At 45.4% G+C, this 23985-nt stretch overlaps 2 protein-coding genes and 1 long non-coding RNA gene across 3 annotated transcripts in view; 1 reads left to right on the forward strand and 2 right to left on the reverse strand.

The window, feature by feature from the left end:
* Window positions 1–8296, reverse strand: part of LOC139366486 (eukaryotic translation initiation factor 4E-binding protein 3-like) — a 12150-nt gene extending 3854 nt beyond the window's left edge. Inside the window, exon 1 of the mRNA XM_071104001.1 lies at window positions 7756–8296. Coding sequence (XP_070960102.1) covers window positions 7756–7888 — 133 coding nt within the window. The 5' untranslated portion in view covers window positions 7889–8296. The remainder of the gene's footprint in view (window positions 1–7755) is intronic.
* A 3618-nt stretch (window positions 8297–11914) lies between these two features.
* The window catches only part of LOC139366485 (ankyrin repeat and KH domain-containing protein 1-like), a 77060-nt gene continuing 64989 nt past the window's right edge, over window positions 11915–23985 (reverse strand). The window contains exons 32-38 of the mRNA XM_071104000.1: window positions 21550–23059; window positions 17051–17231; window positions 16821–16952; window positions 16416–16661; window positions 16027–16208; window positions 12674–12838; window positions 11915–12582 (exon numbers count right to left, since the gene is read on the reverse strand). Coding sequence (XP_070960101.1) covers window positions 12532–12582; window positions 12674–12838; window positions 16027–16208; window positions 16416–16661; window positions 16821–16952; window positions 17051–17231; window positions 21550–23059 — 2467 coding nt within the window. The 3' untranslated portion in view covers window positions 11915–12531. The remainder of the gene's footprint in view (window positions 12583–12673; window positions 12839–16026; window positions 16209–16415; window positions 16662–16820; window positions 16953–17050; window positions 17232–21549; window positions 23060–23985) is intronic.
* On the forward strand, window positions 12466–20275 carry LOC139366487 (uncharacterized). Its single transcript, XR_011626766.1, has 2 exons — window positions 12466–12647; window positions 17057–20275. It is a non-coding gene; the product is annotated as an uncharacterized lncRNA (long non-coding RNA).

The following is a 23985-nucleotide window of genomic DNA, read 5'->3' on the forward strand; positions in this document are numbered from 1 at the left end:
CAGTTTGTGGTAGTAAATAGACGGCTACGAATAATATAGATGAGAACTCGTTAGATAGTGTGATCTACAGCTTATCATGAGGCATTCTACTTCAGGCGAGCAATACCTTGAGACTTCTTTAATATTAGACATTGCACAACAGCAGTTATTGACACACCCTCGCCCCTCGCCTTACCAGACGTAGCTGCTCTGTCCTGCTGATGCGCGAGGAAGCCAGCCAGCTCTATATTATCCATGGCATCGTTCAGCCACGTATCAGTGAAACACAAGATGTTACAGTTTTGAATGTCCCGTTGGTAGGATAGTCTTAATCGTAGATCGTCCAGTTTGATTTCCAATTATTGTATTATTGGCCAACATGCAAAGTTTAGTGGTGGTTTACCTACTCGTCAACAAATTCTTACAAGGCACCTGCCCTCCTCCCCCTTTTATTCAAACAGATGACGCCGATTTGATCCTTGGCTCGACAAAAGCAATATATCCTTCGAGTCAGACACATTAAAGAAAAAACTCTTTGTCCAGTTCGAGGGGAGTAATCGCTGTTCTAATGTCCAGAAGCTCTTTTCGGTCATAAGAGACGGTAGCAGCAACATTATGTACAAAATTAGTAACAGTTGAAGTCGGAAGTTTACATACACTGAAGTTGGAGTCATTAAAATTAGTTTGTCAACCACTTCACAAATTTCTTGTTGACAAACTATAGTTAAGGCAAGTCGGTTAGGACATCTACTTTGCGCATGACAAGTAATTTTCCCAACAATTATTTACAGACCGTAACCCTATTTCACTGTATCACAATTCCAGTGGGTCAGAAGTTTACATACACTAAGTTGACTGTGCCTTTATACAGCTTGGAAAATTCCAGAAAATTATAATCATGGCTTTAGTAGCTTCTGATTGACTCAATTAATGTCAATTAGCCTATTGGAGGTGTACCTGTGGATGTGTTTCAAGGCCTACCTTCAAACTCTGTGCCTCTTTGCTTGACATCATGGGAAAAATCAGCCAAGATCTCAGAAACCAAAAATTGTAGACCTCCACAGGTCTGATTCATCTTTGGGAGCAATTTCCAAATGACTGAAGGTACCATGTTCTGTACAAGCAATAGTACGCAAGTATAAACACCATGGGACCACACAGCCGTCATACTGCTCAGGAAGGACACGCGTTCCGTCTCCTAGAGATGAGCATACTTCGGTGCGAAAAGTGCAAATCAATCCCAGAACAACAGCAAAGGACCTTGTGAAGATGCTGGAGGAAACAGGTACAAAAGTATCTATATCCACAGTAAAACAAGTCCTATAATCGACATCATGAAAGGCCTCTAGGCAGGGAAGAAGCCACTGCTCCAAAACCGCCATAAAATGCCAGACTACAGTCTGCAACTGCACATGGGGACAAAGATCATTGTTTTTGGAGAAATGTCCTCCGGTCTGAGGATGGCAGCATCAAGTTGTGGGGGTGCTTTGCTGCAGGAGGGACTGGTGGACTTCACAAAATAGATGGCATCATGAGGCAGGAAAATTATGTGGCTATATTGAAGCAATATCTCAAGACATCAGTCAGGAAGTTAAAGCTTGGTCGCAAATGGGTCTTCCAAATGGACAATGACCCCAAGCACACTTCCAAAGTTGTGGCAAAATGGCTTAAGGACAACAAAGTCAAGGTATCACAAAGCCCTGACCTCAATCCTATAGAAAGTTTGTGGGCAGAACTGATAAAGCGTCTGAGCAAGGAGGCCTACAAACCTGACTCAGTAACACCAGCTCTGTCAGGAGGAATGGGTCAAAATTCACCCAACTTATTGTGGAAAGCTACCCAAAATGTTTGAAACAATTTAAAGTCAATGCTACCAAATACTAATTGAGTGTATGTAAACTTCTGACACACTGGGAATGTGATGAAATAAATAAAAGCTGAAGAAAAAAAAAACTAATATTCTGACATTTCACTTCTTAAAATAAAGTGGTGATCCGAACTGACCTGAGACAGGGAATTTTTACTAGGATTAAATGTCAGGAATATGTAAAACTGAGTTTAAATGCATTTGGCTAAGGTTTATGACTTCAACTGTAAAAACAATGTGGGATAAAAAATAAATAGCACAGTTGGTTAGCAGTCTGTAAAATGTCAGTCATCCCCTCCAGTGCCATTACAGCCATATTGGTCAGGTGCATGTGATGTATAAATGAGTCACAAAGAGAGCACGGGTTGGGGTAATGGTTTTCCTAAACAAAGCAACACGGACAGCGCGATAAACACTGTTCTGTTGATGTTGTGGTCTCTGTAGCAGAGTAAGACACAGACAACGGGTGCTCGTCACAGTCAGTCGCTGTCAATTTGTTTTTTAAGACATGCACTGAGCCTCAGACTTGCTGTGCTATAGCTGATATGACTAAAACACAGGAAGTATCAATATGAAATATATATTTTTGTGTTCACCAATCAATTGGTCTGAAGAACAGACAACATTCGGTCGACCAGTATTTTTATTTTAGTCAGGGACATCTCTAAAATTGACTCATGTACCATAACATCTGTTGGAGATTAGTTATAAACTCAAGCACATTATTCAGTGTACAAAAATGGATGATTTAGTTCCCGATTTATCCAATATGCCCCTTGAAAACCAGCCATGAATCATTTGATGTCAAAGCTGCACAAATACAATAGTGTATCTGGAAGAAACTGGGACTGCACCCCTCCCTGGCCTTAGGGTCAGGGCTGTTGGATGCATACCACACACACAGTTTTCAGCCCAAGAAGAGGAGATGGAGGGAGGGGAAAAGAGGGGTCTGTTGGCCATTGTGAGTAAGGGAAAAGAGGAAAACAGGAGGAAACAGGAGAGAAGTTGTGGGTTGGCAGTAGTAAGCCAGTTCTAGGAAAGTGGAGAACATAAACAAGTTCTCCTAGAACCAGGAAGTGGTGACAGGAGGCAGACCAGAAACATATGTGGTCACCAAACACACAGAGCTCTCCGTGTGGCCGGCACCGGGCGCTCCGCGTGGCCTGCACCGGGCGCTCTGTGTGGCATGCTACAGAGCTGTACTGTAGTCACCGGCAGAGTTTTCCCTACCTTATGTTTGCTTAGGTGGCTTGACGAGGCCTCCTGTGGTGATACCCAATTCATGAGGTTGCCTGGTTGAGTGGAGGTTATGTCATCTCTTCCACAACAGGCCTAGACCATTTGGAATACAGTATGGAAAGGGAAACTTGACTTGCCACTCCATACAAAGGATGTCTGCACGTCTACAGTATACTGTTTGGTAAACAACTAGGCTCTGACAGGTTGCTGACAGACTGATGTCATCCCTGAATTGCAACAGAACATTGATAAACAGTCGTTATAGATATTATATCATACTGAATATCATCCTGATGAACTGAAGTTTCACCTGAACCACCGTGTATCGACTGACAGAACATTGATAAACAGTCGTTAGATATGAATCATCCAATGTTGTGGTGTTTACTAGTGAAGTCTGTCCAGGACAGGGTCACATGGAGAGGCCGGGGTCACATGGAGAGGACGGGGTCACATGGAGAGGACGGGGTCACATGGAGGCTGGGGAGTGCTGCCGTGCAGTATTTAGTATTAGCAGTGGTGTAAAGTACTCAACTAGTACTTTAACGTTTTTTTTTGGTGTTCTGTACTTTACTACATTCCTAAAAATATACTTTTTACTCCATACATTTTCCCTGACACCCAAAAGTACTCATTACATTTTGAATGCTTAGTAGGACAGGAAAAATGAGCAAATTCACACACTTATCAAGAGAACGTCCCTGGCCATCCCTACTGCCTCTGATCTGGCAGACTCACAACAAATCAAATGTTTTGTTTGTAAATTATGCCTGAGTGTTGAAGTGTGCCTGCCCCTGGCCATCTGAGGGTGCTTTACCTGTGTGAGAGCGTGTGGGGAGTTTGAGGAACCATTAGAGAGGGAGGGGATGTGGGAGAAGGCAGAGAGGGCCGAGCCAGGGTGGCGTGAGGGGATGGAGGACTTGGTGGTGTGGGGGGAGGAAGAGGAGGAAGAAGAAAGGGTAATAGGGTTAGTTGCATCTGAGTTTGGAGCAGACTGGGAGGAGCTGCCTTCACCAGAGCCAGGATTCAAATCCCAGCTTTTTAGAGGCAGGTACAGTAGGGGAAGTAGTTTTATGATCTCCCCCCCCCCTTTTAGCACTTCCATTAGCCTGGAAACAGAGATGCCAGAACAAACAGAGATGCCAGAACAAACAGAGATGCCAGAACAAACAGAGATGCCAGAACAAAGGCTGGTTGTCAAAAAGGGAACGGGTGATTTAAGGTAACAAATGTAAAAAAATGCAAGACAACATTGACTTCAGATGGCCAGGGGCCAAATTGTGCTGTCTGGTTTACTTATTATTTATTTATTTCACCTTTATTTAACCAGGTAGGCTAGTTGAGAACAAGTTCTCATTTACAACTGCGACCTGGCCAAGATAAAGCAAAGCAGTTTGACACATACAACGACACAGAGTTACACATGGAGTAAAATAAACATACAGTCAATAATACAGTATAAACAAGTCTATATAAAATGTGAGCAAATGAGGTGAGAAGGGAGGTAAAGGCAAAAAAAGGCCATGGTGGCAAAGTAAATACAATATAGCAAGTAAAACACTGGAATGGTAGTTTTGCAATGGAAGAATGTGCAAAGTAGAAATAAAAATAATGGGGTGCAAAGGATCAAAATAAATAAATCAATTAAATACAGTAGGGAAAGAGGTAGTTGTTTGGGCTAAATTATAGGTGGGCTATGTACAGGTGCAGTAATCTGTGAGCCGCTCTGACAGTTGGTGCTTAAAGCTAGTGAGGGAGATAAGTGTTTCCAGTTTCAGAGATTTTTGTAGTTCGTTCCAGTCATTGGCAGCAGAGAACTGGAAGGAGAGGCGGCCAAAGAAAGAATTGGTTTTGGGGGGTGACTAGAGAGATATACCTGCTGGAGCGTGTGCTACAGGTGGGAGATGCTATGGTGACCAGCGAACTGAGATAAGGGGGACTTTACCTAGCAGGGTATATAATATAAGGAACATGAAATGATTTACACTTAAGTACATTTAAAACCAAATACTTTTACTCATGTATTTTACTGGTTGACTTTCACTTTGTCTCAAGTTATTTTCTATTAAGGCATCTTTACTTTAGAATGACAATTGGGTACTTTTTCCACCACTGAGCATTAGTACAGCACGCTGTAGTTACAACTGATACAGTGCAGAACAGTTACATTTCCACACACACTATACAACCTCTGCCAGTTGAGCACCCTGTCCTGAACAAAAGGAAAGCGGAGGGAGTGTGTGTGTGTGTGTGTGTGTGTGTAAACATTGGGGCAGGAATTTAGGCAGAAGCTATGCAGAGAGAACAGGACAGCCAGCAGCTAAACTATAGTACCCTGGCCCCGAGTTATGCAGAAAAGGCCCAGCTCTGTGGCCAATCTCTCGGTTCACATGAAACCTAGCCCATCCCATGTAATGCTACGCTCTGTCAGTGGCAATGGGATAACACCCACCCACCCTCCCCTCATCACATTACAGCAGGGAGAGATTGGCCGGGGGACCGGAGCAGTCTCTCCAAACCATGTGTATGCTTGTTGTGCTCACATCAGCAGTTAATTGTAGAAAATTAACTTCTGGTTAAAGAAGCATCATGTAAAACTGCTCTAGGCCAAATGTTTTTCTTTATTTAACTCGGCAAGTCAGTTAAGAACATATTCTTATTTACAATGACGGCCTGCCCCGGCCAAAACCGGACGACGCTGAGCCAATTGTGCGCCGCCCTATGGGACTCGCAATCCTGGCCGGCTGTGATACAGCCTGGAATCAAACCAGGGTCTGTAGTAACACCTCTGGCACTGAGATTCAGTGCCTTAGACCGCTGTGACGCTCGGGAGCACCTGTTGTAAGGCATCAATGAAGAATCACCATAAGCAGTGTAATGACAGTAACACAGCTGTTATAACCATGTTATAACTACTCCTTAAAGCTCTTAACTAGTTTGTTCTGGTCTGGCCAAGCCTTCCATGACGCAAAAGTAACATGAAGGATCCATAGAGGACCTGAAACCACACTGCTTTCTGCTCTCAGCCAAATCACACATTCCACCACTCCCTCCCACATGTCCTCACTTCAACAATTCTTAGAAAGGCTTCTCGTTGCACTCCATTTATGCTTCCCAATCCCTCCCCCTCTCACACTTTACTCTCTCTCAAATTCAAGGGCTTTATTGTCATGGGAAACATGTTTACATTGCCAAAGCAAGTGAAATAGATCAAAGTTAAATAAACAAAAAAAAACGTACAGTAAACTACACTCAGTAAACAAAAGTTCCAAAGGTCTGCCTACACCAGCCTCTTTCCATAGCAAAGCTACGCTCACCAAGTCTGTACATAGTCAAAGCTCTCCTTAAATTTTGGGTCAGTCAGTGGTCAGGAATTCTGCAATGCTGTACTCTGTTTAGGGACAAAGAGCATTCCAGTTTGGAAAGAATAAACAAAAAAAACTAAGCAATGTTTGTCAAGTAATAATCATTTTGTCTTCTCATGATTTGGTTGGGTCTAATTGTGTTGCGGTCCTGGGGCTCTGTGGGGTGTGTTTGAACAGAGCCCCAGGACCAGCTTGCTTTGGGGACTTTTCTCAAGGTTCATCCATCTGTAGGTGTTGGCTTTGTTATGGAAGGTTTGGGAATTGCTTCCTTTTGGGTGGTTGTAGAATTTAACAGCTCTTTTCTGTATTTTTCCATCACTCCCTCTCACTCTCCACTTGGCTAGAACAGAATGTTCCTACAGTATTCCTGAAATGCACCAGGGAAGCTGTGGTGGCACCCAGAGGGTGTCTCCCCCTCTCCTCCCCAATCATCAACCTGAATCTGGCCCGCCCACCAATAGGTCATAGGTTAAGAGGAGCTTGTTGTCCACCAATCGGCTTTTCCGCTCAAGAATGTTGTGCCAAATTTGACAACCATAACTCCCATCACTATGGCTACTTATCTTACATATGTGGCATATGATCTCAACTGCCCCAGCAAAGTTAATTGGCAATTGGTTCCCAACATAGCACTCTACATGAGCTGTTTTGAATGTGAATTTCAGCAGCCAGTTCTCGGCGAGTTTACACAGGTCTGAGCAGTGTAGTAAACAGACAGTACCGAATCCCACCTTCATACTGCTCTGCACAGACTGCACGTAAACAGCAGCCATGCAGTTGAACACGTGATCCCTGTTCTTCCACATCATTTAAATCATTTTCGTCTTTCAATAAGAATATTGCCGTAATATTACGGGAAGAGTGAGGTCCCATATTAAAATGACTGGACGCAATAATATGAACACATTTTTTAAAGAGGCATTGAATGAAGTTGCATTTAAAATATCACATACCATATGCAATTTCCAACAAACACAGTATGCTGCAAGTCAAAGACATAACTCACCTCGTTTTAGCCAGCTAGCTAACAAGCACGTGTCACTCATTTGCGCATGTATTATATCCGACCAAATAAACTGGAGTAAATGTACGTTTCAATACAGCTATAATTAACGCGAACGTGTTATTTCCTTTGACAACCATCGTCAAGTACCTAGCTAGTTTAGTTCCCCTTTTCCCACATTATAAACGTTCGTTTTCTATCTAAAAAAGTAGCTAGCTAACGTTAGCTAAACTACCACTGGTACAAAACGTGTTGTGCGTGCTGCATGGTTGGTCGTAAACATCCGGGCCAGGTGCTCTTACCTCCGGGCGTTGTGGAGAAGAGAGTACCCCCGGGAGTCTGACTGTAGCAGTCGGGGAGCTGAGACCAGTCTTTCAGGGTGAGCACCCGGGTAGGGATTGGGCAACTCTTCGCCTCCTGAGCGTTGGTCGTCATCCTGGGTTTATTTGGGTTCTTCTGATCAACAGATGCTTAGTGTGATGATCGGTTGATCTTGCAAATTTGACGTTTTCCCAAAAACAAGTAATTTGCTAACAAGATAAATAACAAAACTTTAACCACAGTAGCTCGTTTTAGCTAACAAAATAAAAACAGACGGAATCGACTGCAGAGCTGTTCGGGGCGGACGGTTTTGTTGCCAGATAAGTATAGCTGTCAGCTCAGCAACAACCGTAGTTTGAGACAACGAACTGGCTATTGAAGATGTTCGCGTGCATTTAACATCAGGGTGACTCATTAGTCATGTGACGTGATGTGATCGCTACAGCCATATATTATACATACAAAGGCAACAGCCGAACCTGATCTCCACGAAGAAGGGCGACTGGTTGGTCAATCAAATATTAGCTCCGCCTGTGAAGGGTGGAACTGTCCAAAACGGAGTGACATGATGATAATTTCGATCCGGAAGTAATCTAGTGGATCTAATCTGAAGCGATGGTGTAGAACAGAAAGCAACACTGACCAGAAACAAGTCCCAATTTGTTTCACTTGAAAACAATTGCAAAGCAAATACATTATTCAGCAGAAACAACACCAAGACTCCAAATACAATAAATTCCATCAAAAAAGAGAATAAACTGATCTACATAAATTCACCACATGCTGATAATGTACCAACCTGACTATGACTGAATACAGCCAATTCAGTTATGACATCACTAAATGGATCCGTCTGTGTATTGATACCACTCTGAACAACGTATTTCCATTTACATGTGATGTGTACACAGACTAGATATATTATACATTCATGGCTGCACAATAAACGTATCACCCGCGTGAGATAAATATATTTAATTGATACAGTATTGATTGTTTTATAATACATGTCATGGGAACAGGGAGTGTGGTACTGTATGACATTTATTTAATTGACCCGAATTTCTCCCAAATTTCGTGGTATCCAATTGGTCATCATAACTCACGGCCCGCCGACAAGGACACAATGCCTGACATAAAGTTCTACCCAAAATTGAACTAATGTGCACACACGTTTCCCGAAAACAGTGAAAGTCGGGACACCGGTTTTCCGACAAGGCTCAGATCAACATGGCAGTGTTGCCATTGTTTATTAAAATCTGCATTGACCCTTCAAATGTATTTTTGCACTGAATACGTACACACACACAGGCTGCTGCTACTCTGTTAATCATATAGTGTATTTGGAACGTTTTCAGACCCCTTCCCTTTTCCACATTGTTACTTTACAGCCTTATTCTAAAATTGATTAAAACATTTTCTTCGTCAATCAAAACACCATACCCCATAATGACAAAGCAAACACAGGTTTTTAGAAATTTCAGACCCTTTTCTATGAGACGAAATTGAGCTCAGGTGAATCCTGTTTCCATTGATCATCGTTAAGATGTTTCTACAACTTGGAGTCCACCTGTGCTAAATTCAATTGATTGGACATGATTTGGAAAGGCACACCCCCTGTCTATAAGGTCCCACAGGTGACAGTGCGTCAGAACAAAAATCAAGCCATGAGGTCAAAGGATTTTTCCATAGAGCTCCAAGACAGGATTGTGTCGTGACTTCTGGGGACCGGTACCAAAACATTTCTGCAGCAGTGAAGGTCCCCAAGAACACAGTGGCCTCCATCATTCTTAAATGGATGACGTTTGGAACCACCAAGACTCTTCCTAGAGCTGGACGCCCGAGCAATCTGGGGAGAAGGGCCTTGGTCAGGGAGGTGACCAAGAACCCGATGGTCACAGAGAGCTCCTCTGTGGAGATGGGAAAACCTTCCATAAGGACAACCATCTCTTTAGCACTCCACCAATCAAGGCTTTATGGTAGAGTGGCCAGACGGAAGCCACTCCTCAGTAAAACGCACAACAGCCTTCATGGAGTTTGCCAAAAGGTATAAACAGCCTTGGTTTCTCAAATGACTGCCTCGCCTGGTTCACCAAATACTTATCAGAGTTCCGTGTGTCAAATCGGAGGGCCGGTTGTCCGGACCTCTGGCAGTCTATGGGGGTGCTACAGGGTTCAATTCTTTGGCCGACTCACTTCTCTGTATACAATGTCGCTCTCGCTGCTGGTGATTCTCTGATCCACCTCTACACAGACGACAACATTCTGTATACTTCTGGCCCTTCTTTGGACACTTAACTAACCTCCAGATGCCATACAACCCTCCTTCCGTGACCTCCCCACTGCTCTTAAATGCAAGCAAAACTAAATGCATGCTCTTCAACCGATCGCTGTCCGCACCTGCCCGCCCGCCCAGAATCACTACTCGGACTTAGAATATGTGGACAACTACAAATACCTAGGTGTCTGGTTAGACTGTAAACTCTCTTTCGACTCACATTAAGCATATCCAATCCAAAATTAAATCTAGAATCGGCTTCCTAATTCGCAACAAAGCATCCTTCACTCATGCTGCCTAATATACCCTAGTAAAACTGAACATCCTACCGATCCTCGACGATGTCATTTACAAAAAAGACTGCATCCAATTTGTTGAGTAGTGTTGGAGGCCGTCACCAAAGCCCCACCTGTACGCTCTCGTTGGCTGGCCCTTGCTTCATACTCGTTGCCAATTCCTCCTTTGGTTGCCTTTCCTTCCAGTTCTCTGCAAAAATCACTGAAGCTGGAGACTTGTATCTCCCTCACTAGCTTTAAGCACCAACTCACAGATCACTGCACCTGTACAGCGATCACTCCAATGTTTAATTGGTATATCTATTTATTGCCTTCTCATTTGCATATACTTCTACTGTATTATTGGACTGTTTATTCCATGTTGAACTGCTTTATCTTGGCCAGGTCGCAGTTGTAAATGAACTTGTTCTCAACTTGCGTACCTGGTTAAGTAAAGGTGAAACAAGATTCTCTGGTCTGATGAAACCAAGATTGAACTCTTTGGCCTGAATGCCAAGTGTCTGGAGGAAACCTGGCACCATCCCTACAGTGAAGCATGGTGGTGGCAGCATCATGCTTTGGGGATGTTTTCAGCAGCCTGGGACTAGGAAAGATGAACGGAGCTAAGTACAGAGATCCTTGATGAAAACCTGCACCAACAGGACAACGACCCTAAGCACACAGCCAAGACAACACAGGAGTGGCTTCTTGACAAGTCCTTGAATGGTCCAGCCTGAACCCGATCGAAAATCTCTGTAGAGACCCGAAAATAGCTGTGCAGCAACGCTCCCCATAGGACCTGCAGGGAATGGGAGAAATTCCCCAAATAAAGGTGTGCCAAGCTTATAGCGTCATACCCCAGAAGACTCAGGCTGTAAATTAGATGTTTTTTACATTTTTAATACATTTGCAAAAATAAAAATACAGTTTTTGCTTTGTCATGTGGATTGATGAGGGAAAAAAAACAAATACATTTTAGAATAAGGCTGTAAAGTAACAAAACGTGACAGGTTCTGAATGCACTGTAGCTACTTAGCGGTCTTAAGGCTTGGGGATAGAAGCTGTTCAGGAGCCTGCTGGGCTGTCCGCACCACCCTCTGTAGCACCATGCAATCGAGGGCGGTGCAGTTGCCCATACCAAGCAGTGATGCAACCAGTCAAGATGCTTTCAATGGTGCATTTGCGGGCCCATGCCAAATCTTTTCAACCTCCTAATGGTGAAGAGGCAGTGTGTGGACCATTTTAAGTCCTTACTGATTTGGACATTGATTGTGGGAGAAGTCGGAGCTCAGGGATGATAGACGCGTTTCCCACTAGTACTCACCAGTTAGAGGGGCGTCCAAGTAGATTTTCCCCAGTCATATGTGGTAAATATCACCTTCCGACTTGGTTATGAGCGTTAGCTGTCAATGTTAGTATTTATTCAAATGTAACGCATCAGAGCCATGAGTTGAGTGCAGATTCTATTTCGTAAGATGACAATACATAACAAATGCCTTGTGCTGTAACTAGTCAAACATGCTATTCATTTATGGGAAATGAAAACAAAGCCCTACCTACACAAATAATAAAGTGCACGGCCACAAGTACATTTCAATATGTTTATTGAATATTAAGGTAAATATTTCACATTAATACAGGCTACGTAAAGTAGAGCCACTATACGACATGAAATGTACTCTCATTTTAACCCTTTTTAGTATGTAAACAACTATACATGTATTTACCACTAAAAGGTATTCTGAATTCTTTCTGTCTTTAGGTAATCATCATCCTCTAGTTGTTGGCTGAGTATCATTAGCTCCTTCATCAGCTCTCCCCCTGAGGAGGACGAGAACTCTGTACGTGGGTTGAAGTCCTAAATCTAAGCTACACAGAGCATGGAGCCGGTTGGACAGGCTGTCACCATCAGTTTGTTCATCAGACATCAACCGGACTTTAAACAGAACTAGGACCCAGAGTTTTCCCTCCCGACTCCACAACAGCCATTGCTGAAATGGTAGTATATTTCTTTATTTCTTATTGAGTTAGGCACATTAAAGAACGGTGTCAAGATAATTTTTCTTCAAACTCAGCTTTGCTCTTCGTTCTCTACTAAAGTTAACATGTTTTACAATTCTGTTGGTTTTTGTTGTCAGTTGGAAATTAAATTCATGTTTGTGGTGTGTGTGTGCGCGTGTTTGATTTCTGTCGATGCCAGCCGGCTAGTTGACGTGGTTCAGGTGCACGTGAGGAGCCCAGGTACCAGGCCACACCTGAACGAGGAGGAAGAAGAGGAGAAGTGGAACAGTTGAGAGAGAAGGAGATTCCATTAGCAAAGGTGTGTGTGTGTGGAAAAAGTCTCACCTGCTGTGGGTCGGTGTTGTCTGCGTTGTTGGGGACCACCTTGATGATGGGGCTCCATGCAGGGTCAGCAGCGTGCAGTCCGTTGAACAGGCCCCCCCCCGGACTCTCCCCCATAGGGGGGTGGGGGGGCAGTATGGTCCCTCCATACATCGACATGGCCATACCCTGGAGACAACCAGGTCATTAAACACTTCACAACCAGGTCCACTAACTACAGTATATTAACACGGTCCTACCCTGGAGACAACCAGGTCCACTAACTACAGTATATTAACACGGTCCTACCCTGGAGACAACCAGGTCCACTAACTACAGTATATTAACACGGTCCTACCCTGGAGACAACCAGGTCCACTAACTACAGTATATTAACACGGTCCTACCCTGGAGACAACCAGGTCCACTAACTACAGTATATTAACACGGTCCTACCCTGGAGACAACCAGGTCCACTAACTACAGTATATTAACACGGTCCTACCCTGGAGACAACCAGGTCCACTAACTACAGTATATTAACACGGTCCTACCCTGGAGACAACCAGGTCCACTAACTACAGTATATTAACACGGTCCTACCCTGGAGACAACCAGGTCCACTAACTACAGTATATTAACACGGTCCTACCCTGGAGACAACCAGGTCCACTAACTACAGTATATTAACACGGTCCTACCCTGGAGACAACCAGGTCCACTAACTACAGTATATTAACACGGTCCTACCCTGGAGACAACCAGGTCCACTAACTACAGTATATTAACACGGTCCTACCCTGGAGACAACCAGGTCCACTAACTACAGTATATTAACACGGTCCTACCCTGGAGACAACCAGGTCCACTAACTACAGTATATTAACACGGTCCTACCCTGGAGACAACCAGGTCCACTAACTACAGTATATTAACACGGTCCTACCCTGGAGACAACCAGGTCCACTAACTACAGTATATTAACACGGTCCTACCCTGGAGACAACCAGGTCCACTAACTACAGTATATTAACACGGTCCTACCCTGGAGACAACCAGGTCCACTAACTACAGTATATTAACACGGTCCTACCCTGGAGACAACCAGGTCCACTAACTACAGTATATTAACACGGTCCTACCCTGGAGACAACCAGGTCCACTAACTACAGTATATTAACACGGTCCTACCCTGGAGACAACCAGGTCCACTAACTACAGTATATTAACACGGTCCTGACCTGGAGACAACCAGGTCCACTAACTACAGTATATTAACACGGTCCTACCCTGGAGACAACCAGGTCCACTAACTACAGTATATTAACACGGTCCTACCCTGGAGACAACCAGGTCCACTAACTACAGTATATTAACACGGTCCTACCCTGGAGACAACCAGGTCCACTAACTACAGTATATTAACACGGTCCTACCCTGGAGACAACCAGGTCCACTAACTACAGTATATTAACACGGTCCTACCCTGGAGACAACCAGGTCCACTAACTACAGTATATTAACACGGTCCTACCCTGGAGACAACCAGGTCCACTAACTACAGTATATTAACACGGTCCTACCCTGGAGACAACCAGGTCCACTAACTACGGTATATTAACACGGTCCTACCCTGGAGACAACCAGGTCCACTAACTACGGTATATTAACACGGTCCTACCCTGGAGACAACCAGGTCCACTAACTACGGTATATTAACACGGTCCTACCCTGGAGACAACCAGGTCCACTAACTACGGTATATTAACACGGTCCTACCCTGGAGACAACCAGGTCCACTAACTACGGTATATTAACACGGTCCTACCCTGGAGACAACCAGGTCCACTAACTACGGTATATTAACACGGTCCTACCCTGGAGACAACCAGGTCCACTAACTACGGTATATTAACACGGTCCTACCCTGGAGACAACCAGGTCCACTAACTACGGTATATTAACACGGTCCTACCCTGGAGACAACCAGGTCCACTAACTACAGTATATTAACACGGTCCTACCCTGGAGACAACCAGGTCCACTAACTACAGTATATTAACACGGTCCTACCCTGGAGACAACCAGGTCCACTAACTACAGTATATTAACACGGTCCTACCCTGGAGACAACCAGGTCCACTAACTACAGTATATTAACACGGTCCTACCCTGGAGACAACCAGGTCCACTAACTACAGTATATTAACACGGTCCTACCCTGGAGACAACCAGGTCCACTAACTACAGTATATTAACACGGTCCTACCCTGGAGACAACCAGGTCCACTAACTACAGTATATTAACACGGTCCTACCCTGGAGACAACCAGGTCCACTAACTACAGTATATTAACACGGTCCTACCCTGGAGACAACCAGGTCCACTAACTACAGTATATTAACACGGTCCTACCCTGGAGACAACCAGGTCCACTAACTACAGTATATTAACACGGTCCTACCCTGGAGACAACCAGGTCCACTAACTACAGTATATTAACACGGTCCTACCCTGGAGACAACCAGGTCCACTAACTACAGTATATTAACACGGTCCTACCCTGGAGACAACCAGGTCCACTAACTACAGTATATTAACACGGTCCTACCCTGGAGACAACCAGGTCCACTAACTACAGTATATTAACACGGTCCTACCCTGGAGACAACCAGGTCCACTAACTACAGTATATTAACACGGTCCTACCCTGGAGACAACCAGGTCCACTAACTACAGTATATTAACACGGTCCTACCCTGGAGACAACCAGGTCCACTAACTACAGTATATTAACACGGTCCTACCCTGGAGACAACCAGGTCCACTAACTACAGTATATTAACACGGTCCTACCCTGGAGACAACCAGGTCCACTAACTACAGTATATTAACACGGTCCTACCCTGGAGACAACCAGGTCCACTAACTACAGTATATTAACACGGTCCTACCCTGGAGACAACCAGGTCCACTAACTACAGTATATTAACATGGTCCTACCCTGGAGACAACCAGGTCCACTAACTACAGTATATTAACACGGTCCTACCCTGGAGACACGGACCAGAAGAGGAACGGCCATTTGAAAATATCATATCACCTTCTCAAATAGACAAAGGTGTGTGTGTGTCAAAACAAAAACTGCTCAGAATAAAATAGGTTTCACCTTACAGAGAAATGCTGACTGACAAGCCCTTAACCAACAATGCAGTTCAAGAAAGAGTTAAGAAAAGATTTACAAAATGAACAAAAATCTAAATGAATCACAAGGTAACAAGACCTATACATAACAATAACGAGGCTATATACAGGGGGTACTGGTACCGAGCCAGTGTGCAGGGGTACAGGTTCGTCCAGGTAGTGTGTGTGTTACCTTGGGGAAGTCCATGTAGTTGTTAGGGTGGTTGATGTGTTGCTGGTGGTAGTTAGCGGGGTTAGAGATGCCGGAGTCGTCCTGCTCCATGGGCTGGTACTGGGAGAAGGTGTGGTCCGCCTGCAGCCCAGGGTGGACCATGTGACTGCCCATCATGGGCTGAGACCAACCTGACATGGCTTCTAGAGGTGAGATGGGAGGTAAGAGACCGAGAGATACTGTGTGAGAGAGTGGGGGGCTGTGGGTGTGAGAGTGGGAGGGGGGGGGGGGGTGTACGCGAGGGCTATCAGGGCTGTAGACATTGGGGATGGAGAGACCAGCGTGGGTTAGCAGTTGTGTGTGAACACATGGATCTGGTGTGTGTCCGTCTGGTTTGTACGACTACTCACCCGAGGCGCTGCCGACTCCGAAGGACCAGATGCCTCCCTGTCCTACAGGAGCGGTGTAGGAGGTCGGGAGAAGAGGAGGGTTGACGGTGGTCTGTCTGATCCTCGCCAGCCTCTCAGTCCCGATGGGAGGAGGCACCTTTCTGTCCTGCTGGCTACCGCCCTGGCCCTGCTTGGTCTGGTGGGGAGGGGGGGCCGCGGGGCCAGACGACGACACCTTGGAGGGAGGGGGCACCGCCTGGGACTCGCCTGGGGAGACGAGGGGTTAAAGATTAGGGGTTTTGAGTCTAAAAGACAGTTATAAATTGAAGAGATTTTTGCCTTAGTTAAATCATTTTCTGTGTGTTGAATTCCTGGAAAATAAGCTTTGTGGGAATTTTAGATCAATTTTCACACATCTGTCAGTACCTGATGTGGCAGCGCTCCAGGGGTGAGGGGAGAAGTGCTGTCTGCTGAAGGAGGGGGTGCCCATAGCTGCTGGGCCGTGTAGATAGACTGGACTACCAGACATACTGGTAGCATAGCTGGTCAGACTCAGAGCTGTACGACAAGGAGGGGGTTTGGGACATATAGAATGTAAGGTCAAACAAAGTCGAATATAAAAAATTAAATAACATCTAAATGTCCCTTTCTTTTACCAATAGGACTGTTGACCATCCTCTGTGAGGCAGAGCGGTACCCAGGGGCCTTGGAGCTGTCTGGAGGAGGGGCCATCATGCCATCCATCTGGCCCATGTAGGCGGGGGGAGCAGAATACTGCTGCTCAGGAGGGGAGCGGGCAGGGAAGTGGCACGCACCCCAAACCTGGTTGTTACCCACCTAATAGAGAGACAAGTGGTTAGTGAGCAACTGGGCCACAGGTGTGACCCGAAATGAGAAGGCACTGAAGTTTAGGTCACAACATTTTCTGCATTAAATGTAAACTGGACATAGGTGAAGTCGGAGCAGTCTGGATCTTACAAAAGGCCTTTGATACTGTGAATTATGAGGTCCTCCGATCCAAACCATCCTCCCTTAATGTGTCCACTGAAGTTATTTGGATGTATTCCTATCTGACAAACAGAAGTCAAAGGGTTTGTTTGGGGAATACTCAGTCTCTATACTATAACATTGGGGTTCCACAAGGGTCAATATTAGGCCCACTCCTGTTTACCATCTATATACAGTTGAAGTCGGAAGTTTACATAAACCTTAGCCAAATACATTTAAACTCAGTTTCACAATTCCTGACATTTAATCCTAGCAAAAATTCCTTGTCTTAGGTCAGTTTGGATCACCACTTTATTTTAAGAAGGTGAAATGTCAGAATAATAGTAGAGAATTATTTATTTCATCACATTCCCAGTGGGTCAGAAGTTTACACACACTCAATTAGTATTTGGTAGCATTGCCTTTAAATTGTTGAACTTGGGTCAAACGTTTCAGGTAGCCTTCCACAAGCTTCCCACAATAAGCTGGGTGAATTTTGCCCCATTCCTCCTGACAGAGCTGGTGTTACTGAGTCAGGTTTGTAGGCCTCCTTGCTCGCAACATGCTTTTTCAGTTCTGCCCACAAACTTTCTATAGGATTGAGGTCAGGGCTTTGTGATGGCCACTCCAATACCTTGACTTTGTTGTCCTTAAGCCATTTTGCCACAACTTTGGAAGTATGCTTGGGGTCATTGTCCATTTGGAAGACCCATTTGCGGCCAAGCTATAACTTCATGACTGATGTCTTGAGATGTTGCTTCAATATATCCACATAATTTTCCTTCCTCAAGATGCCATCTATTTTGTGAAGTGCACCAGTCCCTCCTGCAGCAATGCACCCCCACAACATGATGCTGCCACCCTCGTGCTTCATGGTTGGGATGGTGTTCTTCGGCTTGCAAGCCTCCCCCTTTTTCCTCCAAACATAACGATGGTCATTATGGCCAAACAGTTCTATTTTTGTTTCATCAGACCAGAGGACATTTCTCCAAAATGTCCCCATGTGCAGTTTCAAACAGTAGTATGGCCTTTTTATGGCGGTTTTGGAGCAGTGGCTTCTTCCTTGCTCAGCGGCCTTTCAGGTTGTCAATATAGGACTCGTTTGACTGTGGATATAGATAATTTTGTACCTGTTTCCTCCTGCATCTTCACAAGGTCCTTTGCTGTTGTTCTGGGATTGATTTGCACTTTTCGCACCGAAGTACTTTCATCTCTAAGAGACAGAACGTGTCTCCTTCCTGAGCAGTATGACGGCTGCGTGGTCCCATGGTGTTTATACTTGCGTACTATTGCTTGTACAGATGAACGTGTACCTTCAGGTGTTTGGAAATTGCTCCCAAGGATAAATCAGACCTGTGGATTGCTTCAATTGTGGTTTTCTGAGGTCTTAGCTGATTTCTTTTGATTTTCCCATGATGTCAAGCAAAGAGGCATTGAGTTTGAAGGCAGGCCTTCAAATACATCCCCAGGTACACCTCAAATTGACTAAAATAATGTCAATTAGCCTATCAGAAGCTTCTAAATCCATGACATAATTTCCTGGAACTTTCCAAGCTGTTTAAAGGCACAGTCAACTTAGTGTACTTCTGACCCACTGGAATTGTGATACAGTAAATTCTAAGTGAAATAATCTGCCTGTAAACAATTGTTGGAAAAATTACTTGTGTCATGCACAAAGTAGATGTCCTAACCGACTTGCCAAAACTATAGTTTGTTAATAACAAGACATTTGTGCAGTGGTTGAAAAACGAGTTTTAATGATTACAACCTAAGTGTATGTAAACTTCTGACTTCAACTGTAAATGATCTCCCACAAGTTAACATGCAGATGTATGCAAACTATACAGTTCTGTATGTACACAAATAATAGACAAGTTGTTAACAAGTTAACTGAAGCTGTAGTACATGTTTGTAAATGGACAACTAATTCTTGCCTGCATTTAAATATCGACAAAACTATGTACTTCTCCAAGAAATCCATTCATTCCTCCCAACGATCTCTTCTTGTTAATGGGGAGAATCTGAAAGTTGTGTCTAACTTCAGGTATCTCAGAGTTTTTTGGGGGGACTCCAACTTGGCATTTAAGAAACATGTGAAGGTGGTTAACAAGGTCAAGTTTGGATGATCCAACTTTGGGTTAATAAGACCTTTCCTTCCTCTAGAGGCCACCAAACTATATATGCATGCTATGATCTTCTCACATGCTGGTCACAGGCAGGAGCTACTATTCTGAAACCAGTTGAATCACTCTACAAACACACGCTTCATATTTTTGATAACAAACTGAACAGTTACCACCATTGTCATATTATTTACAAACATAATTGATTCAGTCTGGATAGGTTTAAGCAGTATGTAGATGCAAGCCTTGTCTTTAAGATCCTGCATGGTGTTGCCCCTCCACCTCTATGCCGGCATATCATGATCAAGGAAAGCCCCTCCAGGATAACAAGGGCATTAAGTAGAGGTTGATTGCGTCGGCCCTTTTTGACACAGTAATTTCGATCAATCGCCCTTCTCTGTTAGAGCTACAATACGCTGAAATGCAATGCCAATGGACTTGAGAAGCTGCACTGATTGTTGTATTTTTATACTTAAAATTGAAATCAAAATCTGTACACATGAGTTATCTGTGGTTCCTCATATGTAAGACGACAGTTGATGATAGTGTTGTTGTCAGAATGATATATTATTGGATGTAATGTGTCTTGTATTGTTTTAGTGAGTATTTGTATAAAGGTGGCTGTGTAAAGGACCTTACCTGCCCAGGGAATACTGGTGCAAATGATCTTTTGGCTAACCCCGGCACATTTACATGGATGTTGCATTATTGTAATACTGATGTTGATTAATGTGCATTATCCCCTATAAATAAAGAAATAAACCTTCAAAACATGTTGTTACTCTATGGCAGCGCTCTCCAACCCTGTTCCTGGAGAGCTACCCTCCTGTAGGTTTTCACTCCAACCCTGTTCCTCGACAGCTACCCTCCTGTAGGTTTACACTCCAACCCTGTTCCTGGACAGCTACCCTCCTGTAGGTTAACTCCAACCCTGTTCCTGGAGAGCTACCCTCCTGTAGGTTTACACTCCAACCCTGTTCCTCGACAGCTACCCAGCTGTAACTAACCTGATTCAGCTTACCAAACAGCTATTTTTTAGAATCACGTGTGCTAGATTTGGGTTGGAGTTAAAACCTACAGGAGGGTAGCTCTCCAGGAACAGGGTTGGAGTGTGAACCTACAGGAGGGTAGCTCTCCAGGAACAGGGTTGGAGTGTGAACCTACAGGAGGGTAGCTCTCCAGGAACAGGGTTGGAGTGAAAACCTACAGGAGGGTAGCTGTCCAGGAACAGGGTTGGAGTGTAAACCTACAGGAGGGTAGCTGTCCAGGAACAGGGTTGGAGTGAAAACCTACAGGAGGGTAGCTGTCCAGGAACAGGGTTGAGTGTGAACCTACAGGAGGGTAGCTCTCCAGGAACAGGGTTGGAGTGAAAACCTACAGGAGGGTAGCTATCCAGGAACAGGGTTGGAGTGAAAACTTACAGGAGGGTAGCTGTCCAGGAACAGGGTTGAAGTGAAAACCTACAGGAGGGTAGCTCTCCAGGAACAGGGTTGGAGTGAAAACCTACAGGAGGGTAGCTGTCCAGGAACAGGGTTGGAGTGTAAACCTACAGGAGGGTAGCTGTCCAGGAACAGGGTTGGAGTGAAAACCTACAGGAGGGTAGCTCTCCAGGAACAGGGTTGGAGTGTAAACCTACAGGAGGGTAGCTGTCCAGGAACAGGGTTGGAGTGAAAACCTACAGGAGGGTAGCTCTCCAGGAACAGGGTTGGAGTGTAAACCTACAGGAGGGTAGCTCTCCAGGAACAGGGTTGGAGTGAAAACCTACAGGAGGGTAGCTCTCCAGGAACAGGGTTGGAGTGAAAACCTACAGGAGGGTAGCTGTCCAGGAACAGGGTTGGAGTGAAAACCTACAGGAGGGTAGCTCTCCAGGAACAGGGTTGGAGTGAAAACCTACAGGAGGGTAGCTCTCCAGGAACAGGGTTGGAGTGAAAACCTACAGGAGGGTAGCTCTCCAGGAACAGTGTTGGAGAGACCTGCTCTATTGAAGTAAAAAACGATTCTGTGGAGAACAGAAATAGTAGAAAATAATGTGTGGTGGCACCCACCTGGTTGTTGTTGTCGAACATGCTGCTGAAATGGTTGAAGAGAGCTGCAGGGCCGAAGTTAGGGGGCATCTGCTGGGGCTTGGCCCCACCATGGACCTGCTGCTGTATCGGAGAGCCGTTCATCAGACCCATGGAGGACTGGGGCTGAGGGGGCATGGAGGGGGGCTGGGATGCCTGGGGCTGCTTCTGTTTGGGGTGCTCATGTTGTTGCTGTGTGTTATGGGGAAGGAACGTTTTTTGCTGTGTGTTATGGGGTAGGAACGTTTGTTGTTGCTGGTCGAGGTGTTGGTAGTAGGGCCCTGTCGGGGGCTGCATGCGGTGTGAGACACGGGGAGCGGGAGCCGAGAAGTGGGGTACGGTGCTGTTGGGGTGTGTGTGTGAGGGGGTGGAGGAGGATGGGGGGAGGTGGGAGCTGGACTGAAGAGGGAGGAGAGGTGGAGGGGGGTCTGATGAGGAAGTGGAGGTTAGGAGAGGAGGGGGTTGGTGCTGCTGCTGGCGGGGCTCAGGTTTGGAGGGGGCAGTCATGGCAGGGGCGGTGAAACCACCTGAACTAACCACATTGTTGACGGAGACGGATAGGGCCTCCTGAGAGAGGGAGGGGGTCAGCTTCTCCTTTCCTGGGGGAGCAGTGGGGGCGCTGGGGGGTGACTTGGGGGGCTGAGAGATGGGGGTGACCTGGGGTTGAAGAGGGTTAGGGGTGTTTGTAGCCGTTAAGCCCGTGTGTTGGTGGGCGGGAGACCCTGTACCTCTCACTGAGTGACTACTACTACTGACAGTGGTGGTAGTAACCATGGAGACAGAGTTGACCCCTATGTGCTTGGGGTCAGAGGTGAACAGCTGTTTCCTGACTGAGGAGGGTGTGGGGGTGCTGGGCTGGGCCCCAGGGGTGTGGGGTGACCCTGTAGTCGTAGCTGTCTGACTGTTAGAGGCACTAGGACTGGAGACAGAGGAGCCCGTGGATGATGTGTTATTTTGATCATTATGACTTGACAAGTTAGATGTGGCCTGGTTGTTACCACTACTACCACCGTTGTGTTTGGGGGAGCTGTTGGCGCTACCGGGACTCAGCGGCCGCACCGGGAACGGGCCCCAGGTGCTGGCGGCAGGGGAGAAGGTTCCACCGAACTGGGCCATGGGCAGCATGGGGTGTCTGATCTGATGCATGGTTTGGGCTGCCAGGAGGGCCAGCTGGGGATGGGCGTAGGCCAGGGGGAGAGACACGGGGAAGGGCTGCCTCACCCCAGACAGACCCTTACCCATCTTACCCCCTGTCTGAGAGGAAGAGGACTGGAAGGAGACCCCAGAGGACGAGACCAGGGAGCCCAGGGCCTTGGCCCCAACGCTGAGGTTAAGGTTAGCCCCAGTGGGGGTGGGGAAGGGGGCTGAGGTGATCTTGGAGCCCGGGGCCCTGAAGTGGTTCCTGGGGATGAGGTCCTCTAGTTCCTTGGCTGGGTCCTGGATCAAAGAGGTGATCAGCTGGACCGCGTGGCGTGTCGACTCCGTGCCACCTCTGGAATGGACCATCACAACACAGGGGTCAGGGTCCACACAACAATGTACACATTCCACGGACATGGTTCCAACCAATCACAGTATTTCAAATCTTCACTGATCTCCTGGAGATACTGCAGAAGGATTTATAAATCAACACATATCTATTACTCTGTTAAATACTTAGAATCCCTCAGATAAATCAACACATGACTATTAGAATCCCTCAGATAAATCAACACATGACTATTAGAATCCCTCAGATAAATCAACACATGACTATTGGAATCCCTCAGATAAATCAACACATGACTATTAGAATCCCTCAGATAAATCAACACATGACTATTGGAATCCCTCAGATAAATCAACACATGACTATTAGAATCCCTCAGATATATCAACACGTCTATTAGAATCCCTCAGATAAATCAACACGTCTATTAGAATCCCTCAGATATATCAACACGTCTATTAGAATCCCTCAGATATATCAACACGTCTATTAGAATCCCTCAAATATATCAACACGTCTATTAGAATCCCTCAGATATATCAACACGACTATTAGAATCCCTCAGATATATCAACACGTCTATTAGAATCCCTCAGATATATCAACACGTCTATTAGAATCCCTCAGATATATCAACATACGACTATTAGAATCCCTCAGATAAAACACATGACTATTAGAATCCCTCAGATAAAACACATGACTATTAGAATCCCTCAGATATATCAACACGACTATTAGAATCCCTCAGATAAATCAATATACGACTATTAGAATCCCTCAGATAAATCAACACATGACTATTAGAATCCCTCAGATAAATCAACACACGAGGAAAACCGAGAAAAGAGTAATCGTGTCCAGTTCTACTCTGCTGACTGGTGTAATAACGGGCTGCTGCCACCAGAGGGCAGGCTCTCCCTCTCTCC

The sequence above is a fragment of the Oncorhynchus clarkii genome, chromosome 14 (genome assembly GCF_045791955.1).
Source record: "Oncorhynchus clarkii lewisi isolate Uvic-CL-2024 chromosome 14, UVic_Ocla_1.0, whole genome shotgun sequence".
In the NCBI taxonomy this organism is placed as follows: Eukaryota; Metazoa; Chordata; class Actinopteri; order Salmoniformes; family Salmonidae; genus Oncorhynchus; species Oncorhynchus clarkii.